This window comes from Ambystoma mexicanum, chromosome 3q (genome assembly GCF_040938575.1).
Source record: "Ambystoma mexicanum isolate Mex_15411 chromosome 3q, UKY_AmexF1_1, whole genome shotgun sequence".
Lineage (NCBI taxonomy): Eukaryota > Metazoa > Chordata > Amphibia > Caudata > Ambystomatidae > Ambystoma > Ambystoma mexicanum.
In genome coordinates, this window is record NC_090926.1 from 757,835,794 (window position 1) to 757,856,458 (window position 20,665).

Genomic DNA, 20,665 nt, shown 5'->3' on the forward strand with positions numbered 1-20,665 from the left:
AAAAAAAGAGAAACTTGTTTCCTCTTTTTACCTTCTGTTTTTTTATCTTTTACTTTGTTTCTATTTGCAGCATCTTGTACCTGCATCTCCCATAGAGGGAAAGATGGGTGGGTGTATGTGATTCTAAGCAGATACAAGCCATGAAAGACTATTACAGGGAAGTTATATTTGTCTTCGGAGGCTTGTTAATCTGCTCAGAATCACATGCTTTGCATAGACTAGCAAGCAGTGCCTGGAGGTGGTGGGTGAAGGAACAGTAACACACAAATGCTTTAAAACTTCCTGCCCCACCAGAGAATCATTTCTTCTTTGAGTGTCAATACAATAGTACTGTGTAAATGTGTGAACAGAACTCCATGTGGCGTTGCAAATAACTTCAGGAGGCATATTAGCAATGAAGGCAGGCATAGCTCCTGTACTTTGCATGTAATGAGCTTTAGGAATAAAAATTAAGTGTTTTACTTCAAAGGCTATAACACTGTTGTATGCAACTACGGTTTAAGTGAGATATTTCAAGGAAGCTTTATGCATTGGTTCAATTCCCCACTTGGTGGCAGGTTAGCCACAGGTGGGTGTAATGGATTCACTCCTTCCATGAAGACTTTCATGACTGGATTACACCAGGAGACTTTATTCTGTGATGTAAGCTGACGGGGCCGCCAAATACATTTTTAAGGAATTGAATAATAGACAAGAGTGCAGTAAATGTGTGATGGTGAATAATCAATAGGGATGATGTTTGATTTGGTGTACCATATGACAAAACCTCTTGCACTTATTAAAGTAGCTGTGCCTCCTTTAAAATGTGCACACATCGTGTTGATTAGCTGAGGTGTCCAAATTCTACGACCTCAGGAGGCAAGCTGCAAAGTTGGTTGTATGTGGATGCAAGACCTGTCCATTACTTTGTGCCAAAAGGTTTTGAGTGGGTATCATCTTTAATGCTGGGCGCAAGGACATTCTTAGAAGATGGGAATACCATGTTTGACGTGCTCACATCATTGTCATGTGCTCTTGATGCATCTTGTGCACAACTCTTTGCAACAGGGTTGTCGAGGGGTGGAGGTGCAAGCATAAGCAAATATCCCTGACTCAGGCCTCCAGATAAGGTTCGTACTAGGCCTTTTTATGCAGGAAAATATTGTAAATACGACCGCTTTATAATTTCCCTGTGTACATTTACACACAAGTTTAGAGCAGAGGGCAGTGCAAAGGTCAGTTTACTTGACAGAAATCAGAACGCTTATTTTGATTTTTATCTACATAGATGTCAAGGAGAAAAGCCTCTGAAACAGAATTTATTTCTCTGAAGCCTTTCAAAAAAAGAAACTGCACAATGTGATAAAAGGAATGGTTTCTTTCCATTTAGCTTCTGCTGTGTTGTGTGTAGATGCTAATGGAGCAAACAGAAGCACTGTGCATATTTATCATTCTAACATTTAGAATTGTATAATTAATAATAAGAAAAACTAAGTTGCAATTGAGAATTCATCTATTGTAACAAAGTATTATTTTTTTCTCCAGTGGCACCAAACAAGTATTGCACAATTGTATTTTTCAGAGTTACTATGCTGTGTGCATAATCATGCGGAGGCAGATCATTTTTACACTTATAATTTCATTTACAAACCAGTTATAAATACAGTGTGTAAAATGATGAGTATGGATGGACTAATTAATTATACATCCATTCAACCTTGCAGTCAATGGGTACATTACTTTAAATGGTGAGAGGTAGCAGTGTCTTTGCTCAAGGGTGAGTGGTTGTCATTACACCAATCACAGATGTTATAGCCACTGAAATCGTCAAGACTACAATTAAAACATCCAAAACCCGACTCTCCAGGAAGTGTAAGTGCTGTTCAAAAACAAACAAATGAAAGTTACATTTGTAATTGAAATAGAAACTCAGCAGAACCTGTCCCTGTGATAATTCAGATAGGAATGTAACTTTATATAGCGCTTCATACATGGTTCATCCAACATCTAGGCACTGTGAGTATTATACCGTTTACCGACCTCTGAAGGATGTTAGGCAATGAGAGAGCTCAGCAGGTTGAGCGCTCGTTTCTGCGATCTGTGCATGATCTGTAGGTTGCAGGTTCGAGACCCGGCAAAGTCAACTCAGCCTTTCATCCTTTCGAGGTCGATAAATGAGTACCTACTTTGGTTTAGTGATAATTGTGATAAATATGTTCTATGTACAGCGCTTTGCCAAACGCACTATATAAATAACCATTTGACCATGAGATTAGGTATAGAATTTAGCATGGAGTTCATGCCTCTCTGCATTGTTGTATCATAACATTGGCATACCATTAGGTAGTAATAGCTCAGGGAAATGAGAACTTTCATTAAACATCAAAAGACAATTCTGCTATCGAACTTCAAAACACACAATACAATTCATGTATGCTTTATTATGTAATTGTCTACGTTTTTGAGTTTTCAACATTTAAATATATACAGGAGAGATCAAATGGCTAGACCTTAGAGAAATAAAGAAAGGTGTATTCTGTCACAATGCAGAAAGCTGCCGCATTGATTTCCATACAGTTTTTGCACACATCAGCTGGATGTCACATGCATTTTACTCACTTGTAAAGGAGAAAAGTAATTTTTACTCTCTTGAAATCACATTTACTCTCAAAATCTTTACTCTCAAAATCTTATCTGAAGCACTGCCCTGACCAATTAATCCATTGTGCATTCCCCAGGCATCGGCTCTGTGGTTACTTGGAGGTGTACCTTACAGAGCATGTTTTGCTTTTGAAGTTTTTAGTTGAACTTAAAATGGTCCAGTGAAGCAACTAGACAGACCATTACAGAAACCAAGATCTCCAATGAAGGAACTGGACTTGTTGTACAGTGTCTCAAAGAAGCAAGAGAGATGCTTTAAAAGAAAACCCCAGTGTCACAACTGACAGAGGAGATGGAACATCACTTCACATCCTCCAGGTACTGAAGGGGTATTAATACTTGGAGGTAATAACAGGGAATTAACAGCCCTGCATCTAGGAAGTTCCCTATCAGCACACATTTGAGTAACCAAGGTGTCACTCCTTATAGCCTCCTGAGGTCGACTACGTCCCGACAGAAGAGGCTGACCACCACTCGGAGGGGCAGAGCACTTAACACACGCACGCCCTGTTCCCTCACTGGGACCTCCAGCGCCTGCATTTCTATCAGGTTCCGAAGGGGCTGGTGAGGAGGTGATGGACTCCCGACGCTCCAGTTTGTCCCCAGTTCAGCAGGTAAGGCAGCGTGACACTTGGGCATTTTGTGTTTTCTGCGGTTGTAACAGCTCTATTGCTGGCAGAACCCTTTGAGCAAATGCTTGTTAGAGTATGTTTGTGTTCAATTCCCACTCCTGTTTTTGCACCTGTGTTCTGCTTAAACTGTCTGCTAGTCAGTTGAGTTTCTGTGTAACAGGTTGGGCTTGGACGTGTATTGTCCTTTGAAGACACCACCGCCACATACTTTGTGCACATTTTGAAAATGGGGAATGCGTTCTGCCCTGTTTGTTGGATGTTAAACATGGCTGTTGTGCTGCTTATTGCAACAAAGACATCTCCACACCCCCGCCCCCACCATCACCTGATCTTGGCAAGCGTGCAGTGCCCTCTTGATAGATAGAAGTTCCAATACATTTATGTGTGGTTTCTATAGTGGAAGTGACCATGCTCCCTGAGCTGTGAGGTGTATACAATGAGCCCCCGACCTGTTAACCTTCCGTCACAATGGTTATATGTATTGGTGGGTTGACAAAAGGTTTCTCTTTTAACAGGTTTCTTTTTGTCCACCATTTTAGTGCCAAGACCAGTATGTGCGAGACCACCACTATATCATCCCATTTGCCGCTCTGCTTGAGATCAGTATTCTGGCAGCTATTGCTGTACTGGACGCATGTTGAGTCTGGCATAAGGCACAATGGGAATGCAAGATGCCATCATTCCAAGCACACGCATGCCTTTTCGGGCTGTTAGCTGACGCTTAGCTATGTAACGGGGGATTTGACCGAGAGGATTTTGTACTGTTTTGTTGGGAGGGTAGACTAGCGTCAGCTGTGTATTTATTATAGCAGCTAGAAACTATTTTAACTGGCTTGGGGCCTGACTGGATTAGTTCAAGTTCATTGGGAACCCTATGCTGTGCAGTAGATCTCCTGTAGCCTGTGTATGCAGGCAACAGTGTTGTGGGCTTTCTCGAGCTATTAACCAATAGTCTAGATAAGGGTAAACTGGAAGGCCTTTGACAGGAAGATGTGCCCCCACCAACGCTAGCACTTTGGTGAACACCCGAGGTGCTGAGGCAATTCCAAAAGGGAGTACTTTGAATTGGTAATGTAGGGGACTTGGTTTAAAATGCAGATATATTCGATGACCTGGGAACATTCAAATATGAAAGTAAACATCTTTAATATCCAGAGTTGCCAGATAATTGCCTCGTTTGAGTAGAGGAACGTTTGTAAGGTTGTCATTCTGAACCTCAGTGGATTTACATATGTGTTGGCCCATATTAAATCTAACAGGTCTTTTTGTCTTGTCTTTCTTCGGAACAAGAAAGTACAATGAATAAATACCCTGCTTTGCCTCCGATTGTGGACTCCTTGTATTGCTCCCTTTTCTATTAACGATTGGATCTCAGCCTGCCAAAAAGGTTGATGCTACTGCAGAAGACTTCTGTTTCTTGGGGGTAGATCATGCAGTGTTAAGGTGGATAGAACCAGCTTGTCTGATGTTATGGACTCTCATGTGTGGACATATGTTAACTGACCCCCTACTGGGGTGACATGGGAGGGAATGAGTGTTAGGGCATCATTGTTTGGTAGCAGAGGCAGGGTTTGGCCTCCACCACAAGTTATACCACGCCTATACTTGTCTCTGTAACCCTGAAGGTGTTGGATTTTGCGCAACTTGGCCGGAAAACCAAGTGCCTGAGCCAGTTGCATATGTGCCTTTTGTTGGTGCTCTTCGATAGGTTTGGGAATGAAAAGGGACTCTACCAGTAGCACAACCCCTCTGTTTATAGGGCCTGCCTGAAATCTACCACAGGGCCTTCAAGGAAAGCCTCATCCACTGCTTTCATTCCACCAGCATATTCAGTAGTGTCTGGCTTGTGTCTCTGGCCTAAAACCTGACCCTCGAAGTCAAGCATGTCTTAACTATTGTTCCCTCAGCAATTACACTTCCTTCAGTTTCTGGCATTCTAGGTTTTTTTTTAATGACTGCATTATCGGACTGCTTTCCTTTCTGCATAATCTTTCACATCTGACTCATGAGGGGATCCTGGACTTCCCTGATGGAAGTTGTTCAACTGATCCCATTGGGCTCTATCACATTGTGCCAAAAGTGCAGTTGAATTGGCAATTTGTGCCTCATAGGCTGCAGAAGTAGCCACATTTCTTCCTAGGAAATACATCTTTTTATGCTCTGTTAACATGGATTCATAAGATCAGGCCTGGTGGGCAGAATTTAGTAGGCCACCCAAGTTATGGTGAACAGGGATTTCTGAGTTTAGCCAAAGACCAATCAAGGTTGTGTGGAGAGCAGTCCGGGCATAGTTTCAGGAGAGTGTGAGTGTGGTCAGGGGGCTCAATGAGGCCACACAGAAGAACAAAATAATTCAGCTTAGACAGTCAGTTATAAAAATAGTTATTCATTTAGGCCTTTAGAACACACTGAACCTAATAGGTAGTAATATCACACAATACTCTATAGTACAGATCTATACAATCACCAATATGTTAATTCCCAAAACATCAAATAACTGACTATGTAGAACAGGCAAGTAATGCTTATTCCGTTCAAATGATGAGACTACAGCGGGAAGCAAAACCAAGCCCACCAAAGGTAAGGATGTGCACTATTCAAACAGTCAGTAGTTGTCCAATCAGGGACAACAACTGGTCTCACATCCTCCCCAGTAGCACACCAAGTTCGTAATGAACATTGAAAAGATACATATTGCCACTAGATCAGACTGTAATAATAGATGTTTCTTCTTGTGGCACTCCGGGTACTACTGGTCCAAACAGATCCATGAAGTTGTGTGGCAGAAAACAGTAAGGGAGGCTCCTATGTGTCAGTTTCCTATTTTTGGTGGGAGTAGTTGTACTCCCCATTTTTATTTTTATGTATTATTTGCATATTTATAGGGAGTGAAAGAGGCTGAAGCACCTCTTATCTGTAGGGCTGGCTGTTCATGTCGATTTCAGAATCTCAACCCAACGTTGTGAAGAAGGATGCACATGTGCAGTGGCTAGAAATGGAGCTGAACATGAAGGATCATTGCTACTCCACACAATATCCTCTTTAACAGCCACCATCCACACAAGAGGCATCAACATTCCTTGTGGATCTTGTCACTCAATCAACTCAATTGAAAAGGCTTTGTGCAATATTTTGAGGTGCTATTCCCCCATTTCGATTATTGAATCACAGCCACCCAATTTGTCCCAGTCAGAATTTACATGGGCAACCTCAGCATTAATTAATAAGGAAAAAGTCCTTGACTACAGCATGCCAAAAGTGGAAGTAATGACCACCTGCTGTGAAAAAGACACTCAATCGACGACAAGTGCTTTTTGTTTGAACACAAATGCACAGTTATTTCACTGTCGCCTGCTTGACATTTAAAAAATGCTAAAACGTAACCCATTCACAAGGGGTAACAGTTGTGGCAAACCATTTACACATTTCGAAAGACCAGTAGTAGGACAAACCTGAACATTCAAGCAAGCTATGAAGACTAACACTGCAGCTTTTCTTGGTGCGCACAAACAATGTTTGGGAAAGTTCCAGCAGGAAAAATACTGTTATTTAGTGGCCCAAAATTTTCCAAAATCTCAAGTTTTTGTAAATTGTTTGGAATGGAATTCCTTGCAAAAACGACTCACTATGAATACCAGCGCAAAGACTTATTCCATGCAATACACGACGCGTGGAATTTTGAGCAGGTAGCAGGTGACAATGCTTTCACTGGCAAAAGGCTCTTGTTTGCAAGTGATTGCGCTTATCAGTTTCTGGTCTTGGACACTAAAATAATAGTAAGCAATGTGGCCGTCGAAGTAACAATGTACATCCTCTCTTGCCATGGACAAGCATGGTTTTGTTTTGTAAAATCCATTCAATATCTTCAATCCAGAAGATTACAAATTGAACTAATAGCCACAGGTAGACAGGATGGCCATGCCAGTGTGAGAGAGGTTTCCACAGATCAGGCATCAATTCAATGTATGGCATGTGTCAAGTCTGTTGCCAAGAAAATCAATGTGTTAGGGAAAAAGAATGGCTGTGAAGAACTACTGAAATGGTTTCAGTCCATAAGTAAACATCTCTGGTTGAGTTCTAAAAACTGTGACAGTTCAGTGGATACACTGGCAATCACTTAGCCGCTATGCTGCTAACAAACATTCATGGGTGGCAAGCACACTATCATGTATGCGAACATCTGCCTCAAAGTGAGAAAGAGGAGCAGGTGAAAAGATAGTCCTTGTAAAGATAGTGTGTGACTAAGGACTCACCAGAGATATGAAGGGTCTCACAGCTTTGCCACACTGGGGTTGCAGAGGTTTTCACAACATGTGCCTCAAATGCAGGCCCAAACTGTTGCATTTCAGCTTTTACAGTATGGAGGCCTGTACATGACTCACGGTCCTGTCTCATAATTAGAACCTTGGTAGGAAACAGGCTAGAATATTTGGTGCTGCAGGCAAACTGCGTTGAGCCTTGGTCACCAAGCCTGTCCTCAAACCACAGAAATTTGAGTTTGTGAGTGATCTCACTTTGAAAGTCTTGGCGATCGAAACACATGGTCTAATAAAAGGTTTTGTTACCTGAGCAAACTATGTCCAAGAACATTGCTCCAGTGGAATGTCCCCGCAAGTCTGCTGTTGTAGCCAAGCTAAGCAGAAGATTTTTTTTTAAAAAACGGTGTTGTCATTGCAATTTGGTTTGCACTGCAGAAATGTCCTGGTTCAAAAATGCACTCCGAATGTAGAGAAATACAGAAAAAAAAATGTGTGCTTTTCATTTGATCATGACTTTTTTTTGTCAAACACTTTGGAAATTTGATGTGATAAAAGTAGAAATCGCACAGTAAATCTGAATTGCCATTCATACGAGTGCTATATGACTGCGATTTATATAAAATCTGAAATAGCAAAGCACTTGTACATTAACACGCCTCCTATTCTGCCTAATGGTCTAACATTCTCCATGCTTATACCATTGGAATGGAGGCAGCAAAATCGTATATGTTGTGAAAGCATGATGCTTTACTCCTGCCCCTCCTTTGTTTTTTGTATACTGGGACCTACATCTTTTGAATGCTTCAAATGGACATTTTAATACAAATGATAGATATAGTAACGCATCAACTCCTTTGATTAATTCTGCTTACAATACCACAATATAGAAAAATTGTTTTTTGGGAGAAGCGACTGAACAAAGAAAAGTGGGTATGCATTAAATGAGTCTCTTCAGTGTTTTGTATGCAACAATGTGATTAAGAAAATATGTTGACTGTACGTTCAGCTCCAACATGCACGAAGGTCATGAGGGGTGGTGAATTGCGACTGCTGCAGCTGTCATATAGGCGCAAGCTATGATTTATTGTCGCTACGGCACTTGACCATAGGTTGATCGAACAGCAGATTACATTATCACAAGATGGTGGATGGGGATCGGTGTGGTTCGCATATATTCAATTTTAGAAATCTAAGTGATGCTCTTTGAAATCAAATGTAATACATTGATAAATGGTGCGATGCAGAGGTCATTACGATTAGTCGAATTTAACAGCGAATCCTTCCTTTAATGTATTTCGGGTTTCATTTATTTCTTTTTACACAAAGAGAACAAGGTTTAGCTGAGAAGCCTACACAAAGGTACCCCCTTATAGTGCATCTCTTGGGATACAAGTTGAATTCCAAAAAGGAATGTTTATCCAACAACCAATGGAACCAAATGCGAACTGTGCAAATGTACTTCCCGCAGAGAACGGACACCCAAACTGTTGGAGGACGTAGCAGTTGTGTCTTGGATAAGGCCATGGATGTGGAGTTCTCCAGGAAAAAGGTCTGTAAACCCATCAGGAAAATGCAAAACATTCAGGGCCTCCAGCCAGACATACAGTTTTTAACGTTCTCTCTCATGCTGCACAGATCGCAAAATTAACCCTCTGCCTAAGGACTCCCGCTCAGGACCAAAGCGTCAAAAAAGGCTCCCTGGGAGGTTTAACTTGTATTAGGCACATGCATATGGACAGTAGTTCTGCCAATGTTACAAATGACTCAATACTAGTTGGGATTCCATGAAAGCTTGTAAGCCTGCATGTTCAGACAACCGTATCAGCTAAGAAGGTACTTTTGGCCCACTTCATTCCCACCCACCTCGACCTCCTGTTCTCTGCATTCTTTTTCACAAACCTTGGGAGCTATAAATTCCCTGGAGAGTCCTGATATAACTATGTTTCCTCATAGAACTATGTTTGATGCTATGCAAATTCTCATTAATATAACAAATGCAATGCAGCTGCATCCATGTAACATGAAAGTTTCATATGGATATAAAAGATAATTGAGATCCCCTCAGTGACTGCCACCCACCCAGCCCTTCACCAGACGTTTTTCACGTGGACAACTTGGTATTTCCAGAAGACAGTCCAGGTAATTTAGGGTAAACCGTAGAAGAGTGCCATCAAAACCATGAGATGAAGATCTACTGCCTAGGTCACCAGACCTATTCCATAGTATAGGTGGGAAAATTCGGCAATACCATTCATTACCTATGACAGATTCCACTGTGTCGCTGGTTGGGTAGAAAGGAAGAGCATTGGCATTCATGCCAGGTATATTGCTGATGCCGGCAGGGCTGGGAGGTGTTGTTGCCAGGCTTGAGGTTATGCTGGATGAGATACTGGAAGCCAGAGGACTGCCCAGAGGAATAATCCCCAACACATCCTGAAAAAGGGCACATGGGTTTAGCTACAAAGTTAGAACAGAAATGCAAATTCTACAAAAGATACATAACTATCTTTCTGATAACAATGGGCATGTACAAGTCTGTTTTGTATAGTGCAAAATATTCACGTCAAGGCTAGAGCTGTTAGGGTGAATCAGAATGGGCTTCTCTGGTGGCAAGAAAGTAAATCTGGGTTTGCGTCCTGGCAGAAACCCAAAGGATCGATCTACGTGTAAGGAGCATATATAAAATGTAGGAGACAACTATGTTTGTGTATGGACTATAGCAATGGACCCTGTACCTGTTTCGGAAGTAGGAGGACAATAGTTTTTGGGAATGTACCAGCGGATTGCATATGATTTTTGGTTTTGACAGGGGAGAGTGAAAATGTGTGGAATGTAGCCGAGAGCAATGTTTCCATTTGGGATGAAGTAGAGGATGCTGTAGTGTTGGCAGGCAGTGCACATTTGGGTTTGATCAGATTAAAATGTAGTTCAGAGTTACTTTACCTGTTTGGGCTGCAGAAAAGGTTGCTCTTGACTTCGGTGTTCCACTGAATAGGGCTTAATCTTCACCTGGAGTACAAAAGACAAAATCGGCAAAAGAATAAACTACAGAAGCACTGGGCTAGAACACGGAATAGAAAACTTAGAAGCAGGCAGGTGGAAATGTGAATTTAAAATGTCGACACTGGGCTGCATAGGACGCTTTAAAGAACTAGATGCTCATGCATCATCACCCGTCCACATATACTTAATTACAAATAGCGGACCCATCAGAAAAACAAAAGAAAAACATGTTTTTTAAACCTCCAACAGAGTGAAACTAATCCACAAGAAAGGTCTGCTACTGAGTAACGTAAGGGGTGCAGTGAGTACATGTTGAGCTGGGTGAGTTACAGTGTTATGGTGTTTAAGTTACATATTGTAGCAACTATGGTATGCTCAGTCCTTTGGTCTCTTCAATCACTCAAAATTGGACCTCCAATATCGGGATTTACAAGAGCAGATGTTCTAGCAATTTAAGAAAAGGGAAGCCAAATATTCTTGTATATAGTGCTTTCTGATCAAGATTCTGTTTTTGGGGACAGAGATATTGTACAGACTTCAACATATGTCCTTTATGCATAATTTATCACATCTACTTGTGTTTATCTGGCATATCCATTGAAAGTGATGATGTGATGGCCTATTGGTGTGTGAAGGAAATTCATGCCATGACATACACGACACGAGCTAGCCTGCTTTGACACACGTAGGATTGTGTTTAAGTAAGGGATGGGTTTGGAACACACCCGTGAAGGAACCTCTACAAATGATAAGGAAGCTAATGAAAACAATGTCTTTTTTTTTATTGTGTTCAGATTTACTAAACATAAACCTTACACAAATACAAACAATATAAAATCTGGACAGAAATACAACATTCAAGACATAAAAAGCATGTTGCATCTTAATTCATAAGATCAACCGTTTAGAACCCCTAAAACATTTATTTTCATTTTTACCTTATAAACATAACATTTTTGAAATGCAACGCACGTAAAATTGCCAGGGATGAAGAAACCCATCTACAACTTAAAATGAACAGCCAAAAGGATTAATTATCATATATTCTCAATTTTCCCAAAAAGGTGTTAAAATACTTATATCTTATCAAATAAGTATGAGGACAAACTATCGAGAAATGCCCCAACATTTCAATAGTAGTGTCATCCAAACAGAATCCACAGATCTATCAGATCGCTCAATCCCCTCCCTGGCACCTAAAACCTCCCTAGTTGGTAAATGTATTCGTAGTATGAGAAGTTTACCTCTCCAACAAGGGCAAGGGAAACTCTTCACACACAACTCAGGAGTCAGTAGAGGCTTTGTACTCCAATTATTTGGAAGAGTGAATCTCTCTTCACAGCCTCTCCTGTATCAATCCAATTCAGTTCACTAATTGCCTGCTTAATTTTAGATGGCTCCAACTCAAGGAGTACCACTGGGTGGTCAAAGTCCACAACCAAATTCATATTAGTCCGCGACCAACCAGAGTAATAACTTCACGTGCCATTTAACATCAATTCATGCAATATTGACAGAAGTAATCTCTCAGACAGTAGTATAATTTTTCTATAGATCCATAATGCCCTCCATTTCAACCAGGATACTATTGATGGTAAAACGTATTCCAGGCGGATCAATGACACTGGTACAACGTTTGGGAGCCCTAGAACTTACCGCCAGTTGAGCCCCTCTAAACAGTTCCACTCAGCCTTCATTCAATACACACTAATTTCAGTACCGTACATTAATGCTGGGATCACTTTAGGCTTATAATGATAGCAGTAGCATAGAGAACTTACCTCATTTATAAACAATTCTCTGAAACTGTGCCACATATACCCCGCTTTTCCTCTTAATAGACTCAAAATGTTCTTTCATCCTCTGATTACTATAAATCGTGTAACACAGATATACATACAGAGTAACCTGTTCAAGTGTTTCCCCCTTCATTTTCTACGGGTAATTTGATACCCTTCTGTTACCAGTCACTGACACCTTCGTTTTCTGGATATTAATTTCCAAATTATGCTCACCCATAAATTGGGCCAAAGCTTGCAGCGAGTGCTGCAGACAGATAGGAATTTGGTCAAGAATAACCAAATCATATACATACGCCTGATAATGGAGTTTCATGGACCCCATCTTAGGTGGAAAGGAGTTTGCCTCAGCTAGCCAATGCTTCAAGTCCGAGATTTAGAGATTAAATAAGGAGGGGGCAAGGACGCAGCCTTGGCAAAGGCCGCATAGCGTTATTAGATTAGACAATCTACCCTCTTCGTCCAAACGAACTCCAACATTAGAACTTGTTGGGTAAGAATTGATGCAGTCCCACTGTGTGAGACTACACAACACTTATCTGCTTGGCATTAGGTAACCCACCTTCTGGTATAGGTCTGTACTACACAAGTTGGTAATGTGACTGAGCAGTCAGGCCTATCTCAAGAGGGGTAAATGTGAGCTGTACAAATTAAATCTGTAAATACAAGTAGCCAAGAAACACTTACATTCAAGGTTTCTGTTATAAATAGTTATTTAATTAACATCAATTTTTAAATAAACATTCTTTAAAAAGGCAATTCATTTAACAAGGTAACTATACTTTAAAAATAATTTTCAGAATCAAGACTAGAGGATAATCTTTGGATATGCTTCATACACAATTCCTACACCCTGAGGTGACTTCAATCAAAAGGACAGTAATGGCCTTTATATAACACACGTTATACTTTGCAGATTCTGAGGTTTCAGAAAGGAAAGGTTTAAGGAAGGAAACGACAGGCTCCCGCGCCCTACGAAGGAGGGCCCCTCGGCGGGGGCCCCCCCTTAGTGACGACTGCCTCACAAGGCACGGTGGTGTGAGGAGTCAGGGGGTGGGGTGAGGGGGGGTGTGCGCCAGGCATCACTCCACCCTGGTGAGGGAGGGGAGGGGCGGGTGACGTCATCACCCGCGCGCCCATTGGGGGCTTAAATACACCCGGTCGGAAGACGCAGGGTCTCTCTCTGCCGGCTTCCCTCCTACGTTGGTCTGTTCCGGTGCGACGAAAGAAGGGGTCCAGGCCGGCGTGTTCCTGCGGTTCCAGTGAAGGAGTTGACCGGTTCCGGAAGAAGGGGAAGGTAAATGCTTTTATGTGAAGTGTTGCATTAGGCTAGGTGGGGAAGCGATCAAGGGGATAGGGTAGAGAGGGGGCAGTGTTGTGGGACAGTTGGCTGGGGTGCGGGCTTTTTTACTGGGTGGTATTGGGTAGCATAGGGGGTTGCCTCGTACACGGGCCCAGGGCAGGAGTGGGCGCGCGATGGCCGCGGCGCGGTTGAGAGGCGGTCAGACATGGGCGGTACCACCCGAACGCGCAGCAGTCCATGTGCTCTCTATGCCCCCATGTTTCCTCTATTGTCCATGTACTCTCTACTGCCCCCACGTTTCCTCTACTTGCCATCTGCAAGCACAATTTTATCCGCCTTCCATTTGCCTTCTCCACTCAAGTGTTTACTTCTCCCCAAAAAAAAAAAAACTCCCTTCGCCGCGGTCCTCTCTCAGTCTCACCCCATGTACTTCGATTCCTTCCACGACTCGCCTAACCGACGCCGCCCTGATGTTCGTCCCCTCATTGAAGGTTATCGCTCCTCCTCGCCCTCAGGCACTCGAACGGCGTGCCGAGCGCCAGAAAGAAAATAAGAAAATGGTAAATAATGATTCCTCGTGGCCGTTGGTAACAGGTAGTCCTGAACCGCGCATTTGGCACAGACTAGCAGTCGCTCCTGTGGCACAGCGAGTTGAGCGCTGAGTGTGGGGTTCGAATCCCGGCAGGACTGATCTCAGCTGGTCAGCCCTGGCCGCCGCGCCCTATCTGGTCGAAGGGCGGAAGCGGCACATGCCGAGTCAGGGCGGGCGTACAGGCGGGGACAGGTTAGCGTGTGAGATACAGCGATTCTCTGGGGTCGCGCGGTTATATCAATAATTGTGCATTCGTTTGGGAACAAATGGCTGGCATGGTTTTGCTTAGCAGGGACAGTTTTTATCTCGCCACCTGGTGACCGCAGAATGCAGCAGTAAAGCATGCGACCTGCAAACCTGATGGTATTTCGATCCTGAGGGTCGGCTTTAGTTTATAAATTCAAAAGGGTCAAGGTATACTTTTCATTTCAAGGCAGGTCGTGACCCGCGCACCTACTGGGACCACGTGTCCCAAACGCAATTCGACAATGGCGCTGCCGTGACAGCGCTCGAGGTGGGTTTATTTCGAGCCGTATGCCTGTAATCTAGAGGGGAAGCGTTAATTAGGAAGGGAAACGAACAACGGCGCAGGAATTGGGTGGCTGGATGGCGTGGGTTGTTAAGTGTAGTTGCAATGTCTAAATTTGTTAAGTCTAAATTGCAATGTGTAGTTCCAGTAGTGCCCGTGCATCTACAAACGAATGAAGTGCGTCCTAGGTGCCACAAAATGTGGCCCAAATGTCGCAGCGAAGTGAGGGTGAGGGCGGTTGGGGGGCGGTTGTGGGCAGCCTCGTGGTTAATGGCGGCGCGGCAGAAGGGTGCAAGGCAGGGGTCGCGCTGGGAGAAGTTGAGGCAAGAATGGTAGGGGCGTACGAACATATCACACCCCAGTGCCAGCAATGGGTGGGGGGGTAACGCTATGGTGATTTAGTTAGAGTATCCATGCGGCCAAGCTAGGCAAAGCGGGGTAGCGAGAGCCCTCAGGCCTCGGAAAATACAGCCCAGCACGTACGTGTTTGGGAGAAGGTATTAATCAGGAGGGGGAATCACATCAGTTATGCAACATACATTGGTAATCAATTGAAGTGATGTCTGGGATAATTTAAAAGCACAGTTAGCAAAGGCGGAGTGGGGGTACCGCCGCCGTGCAGATACATTAGGGGGCCGAGGCTCTACAATAAAGAATGGTTGTCCTTCCCAGTCCGCCATCCCCGGGGTGGTTTTGCCTCGATGCAATGCCGTTTTCAAAACACGATGTAGTGGCTAAACACGCGCCCAGGGCATCCTTTATGTCTATTAACTATTAACGGAACAAAACGTTCCTGGTCTGGGGTGCTGGCGCAGCAAAGGGGCCAGTACAGGAATGGGCGATAGTAGAAGCACTGCTTGTTGCGGAGGCGGAGCGAAGGGGGGGCGGTTTGGTTGGGTCACGGCATCAAAGGGGCAGCGGTCATGGAGGACCACTTGGCGCGCTTCTTGGGGGATCATACGAGGCAAAAAAAAAAGTTTAAGGCTGGGTTTGGCTGAAACCATCGCTTCTTCCATGGTCGTGTACGGAGGGGAGATGGGGGTGCCTCGAGTGGAAGGCATGCCTTTCGTGGGTCGTGCTGGCTTGGCGACGATGCAACAGGTTGCGGCTCCTAAACTATTTCATTGTGGTCCGTGTATGACACACAATGCACAAGTGTTTCAGTCCTTGAGGCTAGCAGAAAATAAGCATTTTACAACGCAACATTACGTTGATTCTGAACACAGGGCCAAAGAATTAATGGGGATCGGTTAGCAAGTGAGATGGAGGGAGGATGTTTCAGGAGGGCTATTTGGCCGTCGGGTGGAGCTTTTCACGGGATGTCCACGGTGTGGGGATAGGGCTTCGCATGGGGGTAATTTGCGGGCAGTTCCCAGGCACCATGATTCATGATTTTGGAGGGTTTCAAATCCGCGATGTGCGCACAGGTAGCAGCAGGGGTGCGGTTCGTGGGTTGTTTCATGTGTGTTGCATATGCTCATGTGGGGTCGTTTCAAGTCTCGCAGTGTTGCTGATGGTGGAGGTATGGATAGCACGGAGACGAGGGTGCTAGAGGAAACTTAGGTTGAAAGGTCTTCTGGCATTTGCGGGGTAGGTAGGAGATAAATGAGCGCCACGCACTGTGGGGAACAATTCCTAGCGCTATAATAATGCACACTGCGCCAAGCCTTGGTTTTGTACTTACTGTTGTTACTGGCATGAATATACGGAGTGGCACTTGATTGCGTAGAGCTGTATCTGTGGCATGGTACAGTGGTAAGAAACGCCGCAAACGGCGCTAGCAAGCCCCCCTTTTGAGAAAAGGAAGGGTTACTTTCAGGGGGTTAACCTTGGCACGGTGGCACCGGCCTGTGCCGTAGCATGTGAGCTGGGGGTTTTCAGTATTACAATCTGCAGGGGGTTGGCTTTAGTATAGGTCATGGAGTCCGTGCATCGCTGTCAGCGTTCTGTGCAATATGGTGTGTGGGCGGATGGCCGGGAGTTGTGTTAGTTGTACTGCGGCAGGTATGGTGTTGTATACCACATGGCCACCTGCCCTGGCATCTGTGAACTCGGGGCTAGTGGTGCAGGGGATTGCTGTGCCAGTTCAGGACGTACGTGTAATTTTACAAAGCAGGTTTTATGTAACCAACCTCATCCGACGAGCATTAAGGGTTACTCATGTTTCGAACGCAAGTTGTTTCATATGTGCTTTCCCCAGCCAATCTCTGGCCGCCCACCCCCCCGCCCCCCACCCCCATGTCATTGTCCGAGAGGAGATCTGGGATAAAAGGTTTCAGAGGCCAGATCCTCGATGATTGATTGGGAACAAGAAGGGTAATTTTAAAGGGCACGTTTCGTTTTATTTTAATGGGATTGTTTATTGGGATTTTGGAAGTTGGGCCTCTCGGTGGCATGGAGTTTGCTACATTGGGAGGTGGCATGCTCAGCACTCAGAACGAGACGCCTGACAAGGCTTGGGGGGGGAGGGGGGTCATCGGTGGTGGTTGGCCATTTACGCGCGCACATGGGGCAGCTGGGGTTCGGTTTGTGGGTTATTTCGGGTGGGTTACTCGCCTTTCATGGGGGTTTGTTTCTTGCCTCGCAGGGTCGTTGCGTGAGGAGTTATGGTTAGGGCGCTCCGCGGTAGGGCTAAAGGAGGGGGGGTCAGGGGCTAGGTCAAGGTGATGGGGTACTTGGGCAAAGTATAGAAATGTATGCGGCCGTACCGCGTGGGGCCTTCTTTGATGACTGTAATGTAGCCATTGTGCCACCGAGGGCCGTTACTTACGTTAATATGCAGGCACGCTTTGCATTCTGGGATATGTAGTTTTTGTTTAAGCCTCAGGTTTGTGGGCCTACAGCACCCAGCAAGTAATGCTTTTAACTCAAGCCGGGCAAGTGGCACAGCGAGTAGAGCGCTCGCTTTGACATCGGTGCAGAGCCTGCTGACGCAGGTTCGAATCCCGGCAGGACCAAACTCAGCCTTTCATCCTTCAGAGGTCGACACCGTGGGTAATGATTAGCAGCGCTCAGATACACGAGGGTTCGTAGCGCGGGATAAATGCCAAATTATTATTATTTGCGGGTTAGCGGCTTTTATTATTTGCAGGGTTAGCTGCTTGCTGTCCAGGTCCCACAGCTGCTGGTGAACTCTGACTTGTTCCGGCGAACGAGCATGTTCTATTTTAATGCACGGCATACATTTCTGGGGTTTGCTGGTGTGGCACCACGTGGGAAATGGTGGTGGCACTTTCGCAGTAGGGAACGTTTTGATATTTTGCAGCATTTCATAAGGAGAGGGGGCACACTTTGATAAGGAAGCTAAGCTCCCGTTCACATTGTAGTGCTTCATCAGTCGGTGTGGCTCGGACTGGTATCACCGTAGGGCGGCTACTTAAAGGTGGGGGTTCAAGCCTGCAAGGTTTGAAATGAGCACCACACACCGGGGTAATAATAAACAGGAAACCTGAGGGTTCGCAGCGCTATATAAAATGCAAAATTATTATTAAAATTTTCGGAATGGTTGTAGTTACGGGGCATCACAGACTGATGGTTTATGACCCTGGCTGAACAGGCTCCCACTAATGACAAGGCTATTAGAGCACAGCGCGCAATTAAGGTATATGGGTTTCTGTATGTTCATTGAGCCACACAGCAAGTGACACTGTGCCTCTTTCTGGGTCTGCCATGGGCGCGTTTTTAAGGTCCGGTTCAAGGTTGAAGATCAGAGAACTTTTTGTGTGCAACAGTAGTACAGCAGCGATAAGGCCCGCCAAGGGGTCACAAGGCAAATGGCAGGACGGTTGTGCGCCGGGGTCCGTTGGTGCGCTTCCGGCCGGGGTGGGGGGGTGTTTGGTTTCCCAAGGGGCATGGTGGCAGTGGCCACAGCGCCGACCATTAGGCGCTTGCAATCTATAGTGGGATGGTCGCGTTTCAAATGTTTTGTTGCATAAGGGGGGGGGGGAGGTTCATACCTCGGGATCGTGCTGTTTATACGGTTTTGCAAGGCTAAGATTACCAATGTCATATGGGTTAGTGGGTAAAGGAGGCTATTTGCGTCCTGCGGTGTGCTCAAAGTAGGCGTTGCGTTCATTCGGATATACCTTTCGTCGGCATTGCAGATCCAATGTACTTAACAGGCACTTAATCAAAAACAAGGCATGGCAGTTGTACTAAGAAAGGAGAGGTGGAGCGTTGGTCAGTAAAAAAAAAAAAAAAAAAAAAAATAGTAGCAGCTTTCAGTTTCGTCACTTTCAGCAGAGCTCGCAGCCATCAATTTTGTCGCAATCATCTTTGTAGATGTGGCGGAGGGCGCAAAAAACGGGCTGCAGGGGGACCGACTGAGGGCACTTACTGCGGGCGCTCACAAATGGGTTTGAAACTGTTGAGAACAGAGATTATTATTAAGGACGTTCCAAGGACGTTCACTGCACAAGCTCGCTTTTCGCTACTTACCAGTGTCCCTTAGGGTTGGGAGTTTTACAATGTTCACAGGGTTCAAGGAGTAAGATTAACCTACAAACAGATACAGGAAGAGAGCGTTTGGTTAGAGCAATTGGCAACTTGGGTACGCCTACAGATGCCCATGAGAGCGTAGTGGCGCATGGTTTTGCATGACTAGCTGTGGTTAAAACAGAGCATTTTGGGCTGGGTGCCGGGCAAACCACCCCGCTCTGGGATGGGCAAGTGATGGAGCGGCACAGGCGCAACCTCCGCCATGGGCTTTAGAAGTGGGATGGCCAACAGCGCGGTTTAAGCTAGGGCGAAGGAAGGGTGCGCAAGCCGGATCCCCCTCTCTCTCTTGAAGGAGAGGGGTGCTCTGGCAGGCGTGGGAAGGGGGGCAAAGGGAGGGGGCGCTAGGAGGGGGCTGATCACGCGCACGGTGACAGGGGGGTTGCAAGGAAGAGGGGTGTGGGTGAGGGAGAGCGGACACGGGGAGGGGGGTGGAAGAATGGGACAGGATTCTTAGCATACGGAAATGAGATGACATGGGTAAATTAGTCTATCAAATCAAGAGTCATTAAGACATTGCCTAGACAGATGCAACAACAGAAGTAATCAAAAGGCTTACAAATGAGGGCCCACAAGGAAGGGGGTGGATCATACCTAGGCAGACTTGGAGGGGGGGCACATTCCCAAGGAGGCATTGAGGAGTCCAGGCGAAAAATTGAGTATAAAACTAGAAAAATATCCTGATCAGCAGGGGCTTTGGATGGGTCAAGCACGCATTGATCAGCTTGAAAACTCCGGGTTGTTTTGGGGAAGACAAGGTCCACTTATCGGAAGTGGGGGTAAGGGTGATGGGGTACAACTTAAAAGATGCCCTAGAAGGCATGGGCTGCAGATGAGCTGCCGGCGGAGGCCATTCAGGGAGGGGGCACGAGTCGGCTCTGATTGGGCTTTGTCAACGATGGAAGGCCTTTAAAGGGTCCGAAACGCTCCCTCCCTAACCATGGCTGGGGGGGGCCTCCGGTAAGGGAACGGAACGGTCAAGGGACGTGTTCCGAGGGCAGGACACCCTGCAGTCATGTGGGAGCAGAGTGCAGGCGGGAAAAAGGGTGAGGCCTGATGAAAACCTGCAGGTATGGTTGGCGGCATTCAGAGTCATGGAGCAGACAACGGAGAAGGACCACGACCAGGGGCCAGCCCTTCAACACTACAGAGGATGCGTGGTGGAGGAACACAAAGTGGGGGGGCACGTTTTGGCTGAGGAACGACCTAAGGTTTAGGAAAAGCCTGGAGTGTGACCACGGCTTGAGATGGGAGCACAAGCAGGGGGGGGTTTAGTGGCTAGGAGAAGGGGGGTCAAACCGGACTGACAATAGAAGGGGCAGACGACAGGGAGGTCAAGGCACGAACAATCGAAGGTATGGGGCCTACAGGACAATTCCCTTTTAAGGGGCACAAGGGCTCAGCCGGAACTCAG

The 20,665-nt window shown here is 45.4% G+C and overlaps 1 protein-coding gene across 3 annotated transcripts in view; it reads right to left on the bottom strand.

Moving 5' to 3' along the window:
• Window positions 1-20,665, bottom strand: part of UNK (unk zinc finger) — a 1,622,654-nt gene that overhangs the window by 396,045 nt on the left and 1,205,944 nt on the right. For all 3 annotated transcript variants that reach the window (XM_069654746.1, XM_069654744.1, XM_069654745.1), the window contains exons 10-11: window positions 10,475-10,540; window positions 9,790-9,964 (exon numbers count right to left, since the gene is read on the bottom strand). In XM_069654746.1, the coding sequence (XP_069510847.1) occupies window positions 9,790-9,964; window positions 10,475-10,540 (241 nt within the window). The remainder of the gene's footprint in view (window positions 1-9,789; window positions 9,965-10,474; window positions 10,541-20,665) is intronic.